General features: G+C 42.0%; 1 protein-coding gene across 1 annotated transcript; it reads right to left on the bottom strand.

Moving 5' to 3' along the window:
* Positions 1–26: 26 nt before the first annotated feature.
* arsa (arylsulfatase A) lies at positions 27–3617 on the bottom strand. The gene is made up of 8 exons (XM_029522729.1): positions 3325–3617; positions 2173–2413; positions 1870–2088; positions 1479–1648; positions 1133–1257; positions 820–947; positions 625–727; positions 27–535 (listed from the first exon to the last, which is right to left on the bottom strand). The coding sequence occupies exons 1-8, from the start codon at positions 3543–3545 to the stop codon at positions 240–242; spliced, it is 1503 nt and encodes a 500-aa protein (XP_029378589.1). The 5' UTR covers positions 3546–3617; the 3' UTR covers positions 27–239.
* Positions 3618–16167: the final 12550 nt, after the last annotated feature.

Consider the following 16167-nt stretch of genomic DNA (forward strand, 5'->3'; position numbering starts at 1 on the left):
TATTAATTTAATCAAGATCGAGACCAAGAAAATCATCTCCTCACTGAGGAATCAGTTTTTTTTTTTTTTCAGGATGAATTGTACTGAAAAATTAACATTCCCCAAGAACATCACAATGCACAATTGCAAAACTACAATCACGTCTTGTGAATTCTTGAAGCCTTTTTAAGATCAAAGCAGTGCATTACCCCCATCCTGTCACACAACATTTTGATTGGCAGTTGAGAAAATTTGTCTTTTCAACAATGGCAGCAGCTGGGCTTGGGGCTACACTGGGGATTGCAGCAAGGCTCCAGGTTAACATCTGTTCCTTTTGATATTTGACTCTCGCCAAACACCATGGTGGCTTCAAACTGTTCCTTGACTTTCTGGATCTGCTTCAGCAGCTCTTGGAGGTCTGGTCTTTGCGTGGCAGAGATAGGGTAGTTCTCAGAGGGGTCAGTCTCCAAGTCAAAAAGCAAAGGGGGATCGTGGGCCTTGAGAACTGCGAATACTGGGCAGTCTTTGTCTGGGGTAGTACCACTGTGGGTAGCACCTGACACACAAAAACATGAAGAAGAAAGAATAAAAACCACTTCAATTCTGAATGTATGATTTGGCTGGAACTTGTATTGTACACGTTACCTCGTGTGTAAAAGTGAGCCTTGTATTTCCCAAGCCTGAGAGCAAACATGCTGTACATTTCGCTGGGATCTGTAGGGTAGAACATCATTGTCTCCTTTTTACTCTGCAAAACAAGAATTACAGATGAAAACACCTCTTTGGCCTTCACCATATTTCAATTTCTACGGAATGTGAGGTATAAAGTCACTACAGTACCTTTCCTTGGTTGAGAAGGATGTCTGTCATATCAGCCCCATCCAGCATAACCTCTGGCAGCTTGGCTCCTGCTAGATTTGCAATGGTGGGGAGGATATCTAGAGTGCTAGCAATCTCATGGGTCACACCTGAAGCGATACAAATCGAAAAAGAGAGAGCAGGTGTGATTATTTAAATGGGACTGAAATGTGAAAAATCACCAGTATGGCCTTTGAATAGAGAAACTGACATCTCTTTTGCAAGTTTTTCGCTGTTGATGTTTGTTTTTTTTTTTTTTAATCTTAGAAGGTAGCATTCAATGAATTGTCAGGACCTCGTCTGATGACACCCGGCCAGTAGGCAATAGCTGGCTCTCTCATGCCTCCTTCATATGTGGTGCCTTTCCCACATTTCAGAGGACCAGCGATACCGCCACGGGACATGCGCATCAGTTCGGGTCTACAGTAAGAGATAGGAAAATCATACTATTAGATTAAAGACAATAAATGTATAATAATAAAAGAACAAAAAAGGACAACTTGTACAACTTTTGAGAAGAGGCTAAACATACTACTGCTACAGCAACTACTGGTTGTGGCGGTAGGTTAACATATGTGTACACAGTAAGGAAATGTAGAGACTGGAGACAAGGATTGATTTACAAATACTAACAAACCAACCCATTGTCTGAAGTGAAGAAAATCAGTGTATTGTTGATCACTCCTGTCTTTTCCAGGGTTGTCAGCAGGTTTCCTATGGTGTTGTCAAATTCCAACAGAGCATCCCCATATGGGCCCCTTAGAGACTTCCCCGCTGCTGCTGCACCTGCATACTGGGGGTAGTGGGTGTGCTGGAGGAGAAAGTAGAAGAAAGTGCTATTATTCTAGTAATTTCCTGAGTTACTGGAATCCATCAACAGGGAGTTGAAAACATTGGCCATTTTGGCTTTGAAAACCTCACTGTGAATATTTTATGTTTTTATTAGACCAGGACAATGCTCTGTTTCTACACTCTACATATTATTTTGCTGGCCGAAGGAGGGCTCTACCTCATATTGCACTTGTTGCTTACATGGGAGGGATAGTAAAGGAAGAAGGGTTGTTTTTTCTGGGCTGACGTGGTAATAAAATCAGTTGCAAAGTCACTGTAAGCCTTTTCCAGGGTCAGGAAATTGACAGGTTGCTCCTTGATGACCTTGTTGTACATTAGTGGGACTGCTACAGTGCCAACATCGCATAACCCAAAACACTTAACATCTGGAGGGAAACAAGTCAGGTTCCAACAGGGGCCCTGGGAAAAGAGCAGAGGAAGGAGTATTAGAAAAGACAATTACTTGTAACAGATATTACAGATTCTACTTCATATAACACTGACCATGTCATGAGAGTAGGGGATCCCCAGGTATTGGTCAAACCCCTGGTTGGTAGGAAGAAACATCCCATTGGCTCCAAATCCCAGATGCCACTTCCCCATAGCAGCAGTGGCATAACCCTGAGGTTTCAAAACCTCAGCGATGGTGGTCTCGTTCAGAGGAAGACCGCCTATAGAACCTGGATACAACACTCCTGGGTAGATGCCTGAGCGGGTCTGATAACGTCCCGTCAACAACGAGGCCCTGGAAATCACCACCAAGGATGTATTGGACGTATTGTATTATGTTGTTCAGTACAACTGATGAAGTTGTGGTTGTTTGTCAGGTTCGCTTTGTAATGTGATATTTCCTATGTTGGTTGCAGATCTAGTTGTTTAAGAATCAGTGCTGAGAGCCGCTAATGGACATGCTTCCATGGTGTTTTATCATAATCAGTAAAATAACAGGATCCATGTTTAGTTCCTCCCTCAAGTGCTGCACCATACAAAACTAAACGTGAGGTCGCATATGAAATACAGGATATTAGGCACCTCTGTTAATCAATCTGAGTGTATTATATTAACTACTTTATCTTCACCTCCTGTTGCATAATTTCCCAAGGCTCACAGTCTTGCTGAGGTTAATATTTTAACAAGTTGGCAGTGAGGGAGAATAATCTAAATCCAAGTAAATATAGAGCATTAGTGCTGTTTTGTACTACTTAAACTTCCACATCATTCACAGAAACTTGACATTCCACCTGGTAACTGGTGAGCCTGGTGAAATTCTGGGTATTTGAAATGAGGAAGTGTAAACAACTGCGTAATGAGTTCTAAAGGGATTTTAAGTTCAATTTACAGTGGAAAAAAATGACAGTAAAAATCAAAGCCAGTTGAAAGTCCATTGTCCACTGAAAGCATCCTGTAACCTCTACCAGGAGTGATTTTATGGCTGTTTAAATGTGAGGAGTATTGAGATCCACTGTACAGTATTATTGTCCTAAACAATAATATTTAAACCACTCTATGATTTCATTGTGAAACTTGCTGGTGTGTTATTGAATCCTGACATGTTATTTAGGTCGTTTTCACGGCCTTCAGCGACGCTCCCGTCTGTTCCCCAGTAGAGGCGCAAACATTTTTGAAACATTGCGGCTGGATGAACGGTGACGGTACCTGGACGGGCTGCAGACCGGACTGGTGCAGTAGAAATCTGTAAAGCGGAGTCCTCCTGCCGCCAGCCTGTCCAGGTTCGGGGTGAGAGAGGTGGGGTGGCCGTAGCAGCCCAAATCCCCGAAACCCAGATCATCTGCGAATAGCAGGACGAAGTTGGGCGGTGAAGCGGCGCCGCTGCATAGCAGACCGACGTTGAGGAGGAAGAGGAGGGTGAGAGCCATCCTGCTCCGTCTGCAGCCGTCTGCAGCCGTCCGCTCCGAGAGCAGGAACCACAACACCACCGATAAAAAGAGGCGGACGCCGTCGAGGAAATATGACGTCACACGAGCCCAGGAAACGTTGCCTCGGTTACGTTTTGATGCTTCGTAGAGCAGGTAAACGGATTTTCTTCATCATAAACTTTAGTGCTTTATAGCAAAAACAACAACAAACAAATGAAACTGTTGGTAAGTTTTTTTTATCTGTTAATCTAATAACAAAAACACGGAAACTGCCTCTGCTGCTGAAGACACTTGAGAAGCATATTTGGGTTTTTTTCACCCAATTATTGTTACCGTATAACAATTCGACTCTTTCAGGGACGTCCACGGTTAGAAAAAATAGTTGGTAATATCTGTTCTGTTCACAGCTGGGGGGCATTGTGCTTTATCAATGGTGGAAACTTTGAGCTATGTGTTTACAGAAGCTTAAATTAAACCTGCAATAATTTTTGTTTGAGATTTGAACACAACTTGTGATTATTTGTTATGACAAAAAGGATTTATTGTCACAAACAGCAGGACCACTAATGTCACTTTTTTTATTCACTGAGTGAACTGAAGCCTGATATTCTCGGCTCATCAAGAGTCTTCAGCTTCTCAATACTTCATTATGTTCGCCGGCCAGTTTCATCTGCCTGCTCTCTGAAAATTGTGTACTCTGAAAACAGCTTCCACATGTGGCTGAACAGGCGACCATGAGTCTCCTGCTGTGGCAGGAGAGAGAGTGTCTGCCTCTTCACTGAAGGTTTCAGTCTGAGGGCCTGCAGCTGAGTTTCTGTCCTCGTTGGCAACCTTCGTTTCTGTGGCTGATTTGACCTGACACATGGTCAATTACACAAACAAGAGCAGAAAAAAATCTCTGGGGCATTGCTGCAGATATTGCCAATTTGAGGAGAAATGGACATCAGAGCTGATTTTGTAGTACAGTCCAGTCCCCATCACGCTCTGAGCCATGCTCCGGTCAGATGGACAGGGAAAGACAAGAAAGGTGCGATCTGAATTCAAATTGTGTGTTTTTCGAGAGTAAAACAGAGAGATAAATACACAAATGCCACCACCACAAATGTAATTTTAATCCCCTGAACATTTCGCTCAGGTTAGTCCCAATTGGTTTTATGCAAACTAATGCTGACAACTGAAACAAATATACTGAAGAGTCAAAGTCAGATAATAGCTGTTTTCTTTGGTTCAGATGAATTATGAAACACATCCATTGTAACTTTCCACTCCTTTGCGTTTGGGCATTATGTCTACGTGTGTACTTACGGCTATCATTTAGCTTGCATGCTGTCCAGCATTGCAGTTTAGCCTCAGGGAATTGTTGCTGTGACATTGGCTGATGGATAGTTTTGATTTACGATTCACTTTTACATGTCTCTACAGCACTGACCTACTTTGAGTTGCCACTGTTATGTATGAGTGTCTCTGTGTGTGTTAGAGAGAGCCAGAGAAATAGAAAAATACAATTGGCATTATACAAATAATTAGATTTTGCATGCTGGTGCAATTTTACCAGTTATGTTTTCATGGCCTCTCTAACTTGTATTTCTTTATGCTCTGGGAATTTCACACTCGCCCAACAATGGATGGTTGTAATCATAATTTTATACGTTATTAGCTCAGCACATCCTTTACAATATGTACACAGTTGTGTCTATGCATAGTTGTGTTTGTGTCCAAGTTGTTATGTGTTAGCATTATGGATGCAGATAATGGATAAATTCATTAATCATTAGTAGATTCACCATATCAATCGATAAATGATTAACTGATATGCAGCGATTTTCTTGAGAACTGTAATGTTCCCTGGTAAAGATAGGCTCTTTCTGTCTAAAACATAAAAAGCTAGATGTTCTTTATCATATACTATAAAAGAAATCCATGTCATATTCCTTAATCAGTGTTGTATTTGCTTTAGGGATACAGTAGTTTACAGACAATGGCATATTTTTCTAAAAAGTAAATTCTACAAAGAAAATTACATAAAATATGTAGACTACTGGGCAGTACTTTGGTAGCGCTTCTGCCTCAAAGCAAAGAAGGTCATGAACAAACTTGCTGAGCTGTCGTTCTAAAATGTAAAACCACATCGTGAACATGTGAATTTTTCTGTCACCGTTTATTTGTTTGAAATAGTCCCCTACAGCACTCTGTTTTGAAGGCTTCATGTTTGTGTGTACTTTCATGTGAGTCCCATTCTGGTAAGAAGAATGGTCAGTTAATTGACAATTAATTTAATTTAATTGTAGTAAGTAGAGTAAATTCTTATCTGCAATTAATCTTTAGTCAATTAATTGTTAACATCCCTAGTTGGTATACACAACCTTGAACACAGGAGAAGAAGTAGATTCACTGCTTAAAGTAATTCCTTTAATACTTGAACCAGTAACCTGAACAGAAGAGAGCACACACACACAAGCTGCTGTGTGCAGGGAAGTCGGTGATATGAGGGAGCTTCTGAAGAACTGCCTATCAGCAGGAGTTCCCTTCATCTAACCATCTGAACCCCTGAGCTCTGGAAACACCTCTGCAGCGAACTACTTGGTTCTGCAACACTCAGGGATTACAAACAACCGCTATTAATTTCAAATGTAACACCACAAATCACACTTAGTTCTAATTGGTTAGCAGGTCTCATAGAGAGGACAGGCTGGAATCTGCTGTTGATAAATGAATGCATGTGTTACACGGCATTTCTTCTACTCCTTCTACTGTGATTCAGTAAAAGATGATTGCTCTGACCTTTTACTGTGAGTAAATAAAAACTGTTGCCAATGACAAACACAAAGCAGAACAATTATCTTGACGCAGCTGAGGCGACAAAAAAAGGTCCTCACCTCTGCTTTTGTGTGTGTGTGTGTTGGTGTGGTGAGAGAATTTGTGTGTATTTGTGCCTGTATGTTGTGTTCACTGTTGCACAGGATAAAATATCTTTGGGATTGAATTTTGGGCATCTTCATATGAGATGGATTGTCCTGTCAGGAAAACTCATCTTATTTAATGTCCCATGAGAGAGAAAGAGGGAGAGAGCGTGACTCGTCGGCAGCTTTTTGATAGGCACATGTGCGTTTCTGCTGGTGTCCGTTGATGTGTGTGCACACACAAGTGCTATTGCTTCAGGCAGATGGAGGTTTGGAGCAAAACAACCAGGCCGAGCTGATGGAGAAAATGAATCCCACCGTCTTCCCTCATCCCTCAGGACAAAAACAGGGAGACCTGCTGCACACCTGTGGGGAGCGGCTCTCTCCTGACTTCTCTCCATCTTTCCTTACATCCTTCTCCTCTTCCTAAGAATGAGATATCGTTTCATAAATTTCTGCATGCAATTCTCAGTTATTTGGCTTCAGGAGAGGAACAGCAGATAATAACTGTGGGAGAACTAAGCAGCTCCTTCAGCAACAGACTGTTGCACCCTACTGTAGGTCATTCATCCCAGCAGCTATCAGACCGTCTGATAGCTGTCAATAAAATCTGCACTCTGGACTAATTACATTTACATGCACTACTGCAAAGTTGTTTTTTTTCTCACGTTCACCTTATCTTTATCACTGCCACTTTATATTTTCGTTTGCATTTTGTTTATATTTTTTTTTATATACCTGGCTTCTATGGCTGCTGCTTTAACAACACATTTCCTACATGCGGGATAAATAAAGCACTCTTTATCTTATCTTATCATGAGTGGGATGTGAGCCACCAGTAAACAAGCACCAATGGGCCTCTGTGGAAAGAAAAAAAAAAAAGGTTTCTTATCTTCTTGTTTTTTATCATTTCACACTATGTTAACAATCAGAAGTTGTGACTTCAACTGTGAAGTAAATGCTGCAGTGCTTCAGGGATATCCTGCGTGTATCCAGGAAACTGCAGGTCACCATTTTAACACTAGTGGGCACCATTGGCTCACAGTTCCCCTCACTCCTCTTTAGATGCACCATGTTGCTGAAGTATTCCCTCACCTGCCTTGACTTGCATATGAATTTAAATGACATCCCATTCTTAATCCAGAGGGTTTAATATGGCGTCGATCCACCATTTGCAGCTATAACAGCTTCAACTCTTCTTCTTCTTCCACAAGGTTTAGGAGTGTGTTCATGGGAATTTTTGACCATTCTTCCAGAAGCGCATTTGTGAGGTCACACACTAATGCTGGAGGAGAAGGCCTGGCTCTCAGTCTCTCACTCTAATTCATCCCAAAGGCGGCTGCAAAGGGTGGAACAATGTCATATGTAACCCTCTGGATTAAGAATGGGATTCCCCTTAACTTCATATGCACGTCAAGGCAGGTGAGCAAATATTTTTGGCAATGAGTAATAGAGTATTACCAAAATCAAAGTCAAATTTTTACCATTTGACCTGCTTACCATCTCTTTTAAATCTGACCTCTCATGGCGTGCTACACAATACGTTTAGCAGTAATGGGGCCACTGAGGTTTGATATGTATCTGCAGGACCAGTTGAATTGCAAATTATCTTTGACATTTCCAGGCTGGGTAATGCTGCTCTCTCATGTCTCCATGTTTCCTCACACTTGTCTCTTCAGCTGCCTCTTCCTGCCATTTCTCTTGGTGGGGGGAAAAAAAAAAAAAAAATCTCATCTCATCTCAACTCATCTTACGCTCTCTCAGCTTCACTTGCAAATTGCCTAAGAGACACTGTTATAGAAGGTTAGAGATGAAGGAAAAGCACAGAGATGCAGTGTGAAAGAGAAAGCAGGAGGTTAGATGGGTGGATGGCTGGATGGATGGATAGACTGACGTCAGGGCGAGAAAGGTAGGAGTGATGACAAACACATTCAGGAACACGGACAGCTTTTAATACTTCAGCTCCTAAATGTCTCTGAATGAGAAGCCTATTATCTTGTCATCATGCAAATGCACTTTGAGCAGCATGCACTACATCTTTTGAAGTTGTTCCTCGAGAAAAGATGATGAATAAGGGCAAATTGAAAATAACACCAAGAGTATTTAATATCTTATAAGTTTCATTACAGACTTAACCTAATTGTGATAAATAACACACACACCATCACTGCAGTATTTAAAAAGTGTAAAAGAAAAGTTCAACTCTGCTTTAGATTGCATTCAAGATGCAGTGAAGGCAGCTGGTGATATTTGCTGAAGGCAGTTTTGAGTCTGTTTTGCTACAACCTCCTGTATGACCAGGGATCAACTAGTCCTTTCAATGATGAAAGGGATTGTTATTTTGGCTTGCAAGCTGAGGGAGCAAGGACAGGAAATATCCTGGCAAATAAACAGAGGTCCATTGGCACAAGAGAGGCTGAAACAGAGCACAGAATTATACAGTGAAATCTACAAGGCCTCTGTGGACCAACATGAGCTGAAAAACTCATAAATGTTTGAGGACCTGCTGGGGTAATATGCACTTTTGTCGACAACGTCAGCTCACAAACTGAAGCTCTCGTTGTAGTAAACATAGAGCACTTCAACCACACTCCGCCCTGTGTACAAAACGCCTGATTCAGGCAAAATTAATAGTGGTGTCACTTTTGTCTTTGCTCCACTATCACACAAACAGGTGAATGCACACACACAAATACACAATGGACAGTCAGATATAAATGACACCTGCACCACCTCCTGTGATCCAGTTGGCGTGCCTCTGTGAGTTCTCTCGTTTTTTTGTGATGGATTCCTTGTGGAAAAGCACGACCTGCCCTTGCAAACCATTTCCTCTAGAACTGCCCTGTAATATTATAAAGAAAGGAGTCTGAGTGGCCCTCATCCCAGCTGCCATCCTCCAAATATCCTCTGGCTGTCATCTGCTGCCTCAACAAGTGATTTATTCTCTCTCCGGCTAACTTCTGTATCACCCCAGCTCTCATCATGCAGACAGACTGACCTGGGAGAAGCACATAGATGACAGAGCGCAACGGGCCTCCACACCATCAGATGACATGCTGCTTACTCAAAATGGAGTTCCTGCTGCATTTATGGCGATATGAGATAGCTGATATTTGCAAAGAGCTAAGCCAAAAAGACATATAAGATGAACTTCAGAAATGTATACGCGCGCTGAGCTGGTTCATTTACTGTTCCACTCACCTTGAGATGTGCCTCAGCTCAGTGTGTCCTCAGGGACAGAAAACTCTCTGCTTTGATTGTAAACAACTCTCCCTGAATTTATAATCACCCACCATGTGTGTAGAATCACAACGATCACTTCCTCACATCCCCATTTCCATATTCATGCAAATGCTGCTGTCAAAAGTAAATGGTAATTCCGTTAATTTCCCAATTTGAATATTTACATTGTCATCATTTGTAATTGGAACAGATATAGCCAGCCCACTAAGCTGTGCCACACTCCTCCCCCATATTCTTGTGATTGATTAAAAGGAAAAACACAGAGCTATGTTTTGATTTAATAAATTCAGACATGCAGTTCTCAGGATGACAATTTCTTTCCCTCCATCCATTCATATCAGCTGTGGAAAACCACATTTAAATCTATTTGGATGCAAGCTTTATCATTCATCACACAGAATAAACTGATGTCCACGACTGATGAATCCGAACAGCATACATTTCACCGTGGAAGACGTGAGCAGGACTGTTAGATCCTTCGTTAGCAGCTTCAGTGCTTTACAGTATGTGACCAGATCACTCCTAACAACATTGAAGCCACAAACTAATGAATGCAAATCGCATGAGTTGACATAATGATTATTTTCCCATTTTAGAGTTTATCTTGATCAGCCGTTGGCACACCTCGCTTCCTCTGCAGCTTGTCCTGAGTACTGAGCAGATCTGATAAAGGTAAGAGTCAATAATATGCAAACAAGGGAAAAGGTGAGAGACTTAAAACACTGATCATTATTCATCTGTGAATCACAGGATGCCATTTTTGTTTTTGTAGCATACTTAAATAAGATTTTGATAGTTTGCTTTAAATATTTCATCTCAATAATATGATTACACACACAGTCACAGTGTGATATAAAATGCTGACCTTAAAACTATAGTAACCTATAAATAATTTGAATTGGTAAACATTCACTCGCTGGACTTCTTCGGTGCTTTCAGCAGGATCTCTTGGCCTTCTTTAGCCGATGCATTCTGCATTCAGATCACACATCAACTGTTTGTATGCTAGTTCCATCTACAAGTTATTTTGGAGGCTTATGCTGAGATGAAAAATAATATTTCACACTACCCCACAGTGACAAAGCAAAACCCGCTGATACAAGAAGTGAGGTGATATGTAGTTCTTTTAATAGAAGAAATAACAAGTTAACATTGACTCGGGTCTAATGTCTTTAGGATAGCAGACATGCATTGAAATGAAGCCAAACTGTTTTATCAAACTATCTTCACTTTAACAGCTTTATTTTTTTTTTCTTTCTTTTTTTATTATTATTATTTTAGCATGAAGCTCAGATCAGTACAAAGCTGCATTGATAATTTTCCTTCAGGAAATTTCTCCAATCTCCACCTCTGGATCTTTGGAGCTCAGCCTGAGTGACCATTAGGTTCTCTTAACACTCTACACTCTAGTTCAGTTTGACCAAGCGGCAGAGCTCTAAGAAGAGTCCTGGTTGATATAAACAGCTAAGAGTTACAGAGGCCAGCGTACCTTCTACCTTCTGAAGATCAACACTGTCCAGTCTCTGAAGGCAGCTTGTTTCTCTTTATGCTGTGGTTTTTCCTCTGATCTGCATTGTCAGCTATGAGACATCAAAGTGACAACTGTGTGCTTTTTGAAATCATGTCCAATCGGCTGATTTGAACTCAGGCAGACTCTAATCAAAGTGCAGAAACATAAAGATGATTGAAAGAGTTTGGAGACACTTGAGCTAAATTCCAAGACTAATAGCAAAGGGTGTGAATAATTATGATACTGTGATTATGACGCATTGAGCTCAGGCTGCAACATGCCAAGATGTGAAAGTGTACTGTACAGTACTGTGGAGCATATCAATGCTAACCAAAGGTGTTAAAATGACACACAATTTTTTTTTCTCAACTGTATAATGACACCACACTATAAGTAGAGTACAGTATCACTCATCATCCCTGTTAGAGTGCCAGATTGCTTTGAGCTTTAATCGCAATTGTTTGCAAGCAGGAAAGGGCTGCAGATAAATGAACAAATGTAGCCATCGAAAGTGTCTAATTAATGTTTAGACTCCAAATTAGCCTGGGAAGCTATCTCCTCCTTACTACCCTCCTCAGTTGGAGGAGTGACCCTTCACAGAGCTGAATCCAGCTCTGTGTCAGATTGGTATTTAAGCTATCACACTGTACATCAGTTCCCATACAACAATGTTCCTGAGGTCAGGCTCAGAGCAGATTTAGATCTTTAAATCAATTACATCTTTAATGCCCACAAACCCAGATCCTGTTTCTCCGTGTCATGCTCAGTAAAAGCTATTCCCTGTCTTTCTGCACTGTCCGTCTTTCTGGGCTAAGGCATTCTCTCATTTGTTTCCTGGATTTTTAAAATGCCGTTTCATGTTTTGTGAAGGGAGTCAGAGGCCTGGCTGGAACCGGGTTTTTCACCACTGAGAGCCTAAACAGGAGCAATTCTGGTGAGAGTGCTCAGTGACACCTCCATGTTTCAGCTTAGAATGATCAGAATCAAGAAAGATCAAGCTTCATTGCTATATTTTGATAAATGCTCACATAACAGTACCCCTTATCCTTGTCTAAAAACATCATTCTTTAGCTAAGCTGATGTTCAACAAATTGGAAACAAAAATGATCAATATCTGTCATCGCCATAGTCAGAGGCACCCGTTCCCTAGTACACACATGCACACACACACGCACACATTCTTCTTCTCTGCTGGGTGAAGAGGCCAGTGACGTCTTTTCTTTGATGAAATTGCTGCATCTACTTTGTTGACAACTAAGTCTCATGTGGCCCCTGGTGGGTTAGTACATCAGATACTCACTGTCAAGAAAATAAATCTGCCAAACTAAATAAATAAAACAATTGTTCCATTTAGCAAAAGGGAACCGCTGCACGTGGGAATAAAGCTGTGTTAGTAGTAAAACACACACATATTCAAAGAGTTCAGCTGAGAGCGGTGAGTTGTGTTTATATGTGCATTAAGGGCAAACCATAGCAAAACTGATAATGGAAAAATAACTTCAATTACTTGAGTGCTTGGATTCTCATATTCATCCCACGTGAGAGAGAAGATAATGTAAAAAGAATTTATTTTCATGCTGGCAACTCCTCCTGTCTATACATAGCACTTGACACTGAGGCAGAAATCAGTGATGGATTTCCTTGATGGTGACCCTCATCAGATTTAGTCAGCATTGTTCTGCTTCGCCATGAATATGGAAATTGTCTTTTTTGGCTCCATTTGAGGTGAGATCAATTTGAATTGGCTTTCAGACTGTTAAATACCCAGAAATCTCATTGATTGACAACCGCTGCCCTTCTCAGGTGGGAGAGTGAGTGGAATATTAGGACAGCTTGAGCAAATGTGTGTGTGTGTGTATGTGTGAGAGAGAGAGAGCGAGAGAGAGAGTCCACCAATAAAGATGTCACACCGCAGCTTAAGAGTTGCAATTATCAAGAGTAAATCCTTATCCCTTTAATTCGGCTCTGGCATGTTGCCAAACGCACCAGCAGAGTTCTGCTGACTTTCAATTTGGGAATGAAAACACAGGATGCACGTATGTATGGTGCAGTTAAACAACGCCTGCCTCCCTCTCAGGCACACACAGCCAGAGACACACTCAGAGCGCCCCTCAATTATTAATGCAGGTGTCGATTACCCCACCAGAGAGGGAGAGTTTAGGCAGGTAAAAAGTGATCTGTTTCACTCTATCTGCTCCATTTCCTGCTCCTGCCTTAATACCCATCAGACCCCTTCAGCCATATCGTCCCCTTTAACTCCCCAGGAGGACCGTTGGACCTGCCTCATGATGAAACATGCACACAGCAGCACACAAACACACATTGTTATCCAATGACAGGCCAGACATTGAAAGGTTTGCCTCCTTCCTTTTCTCACAGAGGAGGTATTGAGTCCCCCCCCCAGCCTCCCCAGCCTCCCCCACCTCGGTACGGTCTCTTCAGTCCTGGCTAAGATCGTCTCAGCGTGACTCAGTTAAGTCTGTTCATCTTCGTTTGAAAAGCCAGGTATTGTTTCATTGGCCAGTATCCTTTTACTGTGGACAACAAAGAAAGGCCGCAATACCCACACACACACACACACACACACACACACACACACACACACACACACACACACAAAAGCAGGGGAACAGACAGACTTTTTGGGTGAGCAGGTTGAGAGCAGCAGGCACATTTTTCTCAGGCGTCTGCCTAGAAAGCAACAAGGGAAGACATTCTCTCGACACTTTAAAGATGCAGATGCAGTATCTTTCTTCATTGTGGTCTGAGTTTCCTGCTTTTTTCAGACAGAGTTGAACTGCAATTTTCTTCTTTTAAACCTCGAGTAAATTTGCTGCTGGGATTCAACTGCGCACTTGCTGTTTGGGATCCTTCTCAGGTAGGACAGAGCAACATATATATACATATTCAAACTAACTAGCATTGTTTCAGCCATGTTGCAACTTGCTTTACCCACAGAGATATTTAATGGCTTTGAATCAAATCTCTTGAATGAATGGTTTTGCTCTTTTGTGAGGAAATGTCTTTTTGGATTTAATCTCTTAAGGATTATTGTGTTCTTTTATTATTTATTATTATAAAAAAAAAAAATCCTAACATTTCCCACAAAATCTTGACATGGGTCAAAAACTGTCGTGGGCCTGGACATCATTGATACATTTCAGACAGAGCCGGCCCAACCTACACGCAGAACACGCTGTGCGTAGGGCCTGACAAGTAATGAAGACCTACTTTGCACAAGGGGGCGCATGCTTGGAAAATGTGCAAAGGAGGCGCATCGCTGCTGTGAGGCGCGTGTTTGAACAAGTCAGCCCGAGGCAGGAGGGATGGGTAATCTGACAATGACTGACCAATCAGCGGTCGGATGCAGGTGGAGAGATGGCCTCCAAACGGCAATATGTATGGGCAGCAACCAACAGAAAGAAAAAGTCAAAACACAAGCAGGATCGTGCTTAACTTGAAGGTGGGAATGTTGCTGAAATAAAAAATACAAACTTTGTGGCATTAACACTCCAGCTGCTAGCCTGCTAATCATGAGACAGAAAAGAGGATCATTCTGTCTTGATGTGGACTGATTATCATTTATTGAATTTCATGTTGACGCCATTTTGTTATGGGCCAGGGGCCTCCAAATGAAATTCTACTTAGGGCCCCAATTTGGCCAGGGGCAGCCCTGGCTATAGAACTATGTGAAATAACTTGACCTGCCATTTGCGTGAGAATTCACGTTTCATTCACAAAGCCACTCAGAAGATTGAAACAACAGATGAGTGTGCTCCAAATTCCTGAAGCATCAATAAAACTTAACACAAATATCTAACAGCTGAAAATACCAATTTAACAATGCCAAGCCTGCAGGATACACACAGCCTACAGTATTCACATCACTAAGGGAAGCAGTGGATGAAATAGAGCTAGGTAATACTGCCAAAAGAAAACAGACATTACCCCACAAAAACTGCAAAATCCAAGTCCAAAGACACAAAAAAGAAACAATGCGTGTTCAAGTCAGTCATGTGGAAAAAGAGTAGATAGGAAAGCTATAATGGAGAAAGAACTGCTTCTCTGTGACTTCCCCTCCATGATTTTCCCAGGTTGATCTGAGACGTAGAGCTCGGAGCCTCGTAGTCTGAGCGTTAGTATCTTTAATTCAGGCCTTTGGCTGCTGGTAACCTTATACCATGTTAAATGTGATATTAACTCTGGGTAAGATTAAACCTTATTATTATATTGGTTAATAAAGGTAATGGAAATTTCATGATCTTGCCTCTCCAAAAGATCTCCCTCTCTGTTGTACACAATGTTTCATGACTGCAGGACTGCTCATTAAGAAGCCTAGCTTGGTGAAAGTGTTTACGTGTCCTGGAAAAATGAGTGGGCCCTCTCTGCGTCCTCCCCCGATGGCCTTGACATACTCTGTGCCTCTTTTCTCCTTTCATCACCGCTGCCCTCAGGGTTCCTATGCACCCTCCTCAAATCCTCCATCTGCTTCAATTAGTCGGAGTGCAGGGTGGAGCTCAGAGTTCGATCACACAGGCGAAGAGCTGCAGGTACACCTAAAGCACGGAGCTGACAAACAGGAGTCACTCTGTGCCTGTCAGGGGATGCACTGTCACAGGCGAGAGTATGAGGCTGTCATGGCTGTAAGGGAGCTGCCAAGAGTATTTGTGGGAGGCTGGAACCATTTGGGTAAATGGCAACAGGCAGTTGGTCACAATCACAGCATCAGAGACACAGACAAGAGCAGCCGATTGCACATGCATTATCCAGCCACCCTCACCCCCCCACCTGCTTATCTCTTCCACTCTCCCTCAACTCCCTCACACACAGATTGAAACATCGTCGTGCGCTGTGCATGTATGAGATGTGCATTTACTTCTCTGCTTTGATTAGGAGTGGATGTGACTTCCTGAGCTTTTTTCTAGTGTTCAGCACTGCCAGGCACAGTGCACCCTGATAAGAGCTGCTG

Source organism: Echeneis naucrates, chromosome 16 (assembly GCF_900963305.1).
Source record: "Echeneis naucrates chromosome 16, fEcheNa1.1, whole genome shotgun sequence".
NCBI lineage: Eukaryota > Metazoa > Chordata > Actinopteri > Carangiformes > Echeneidae > Echeneis > Echeneis naucrates.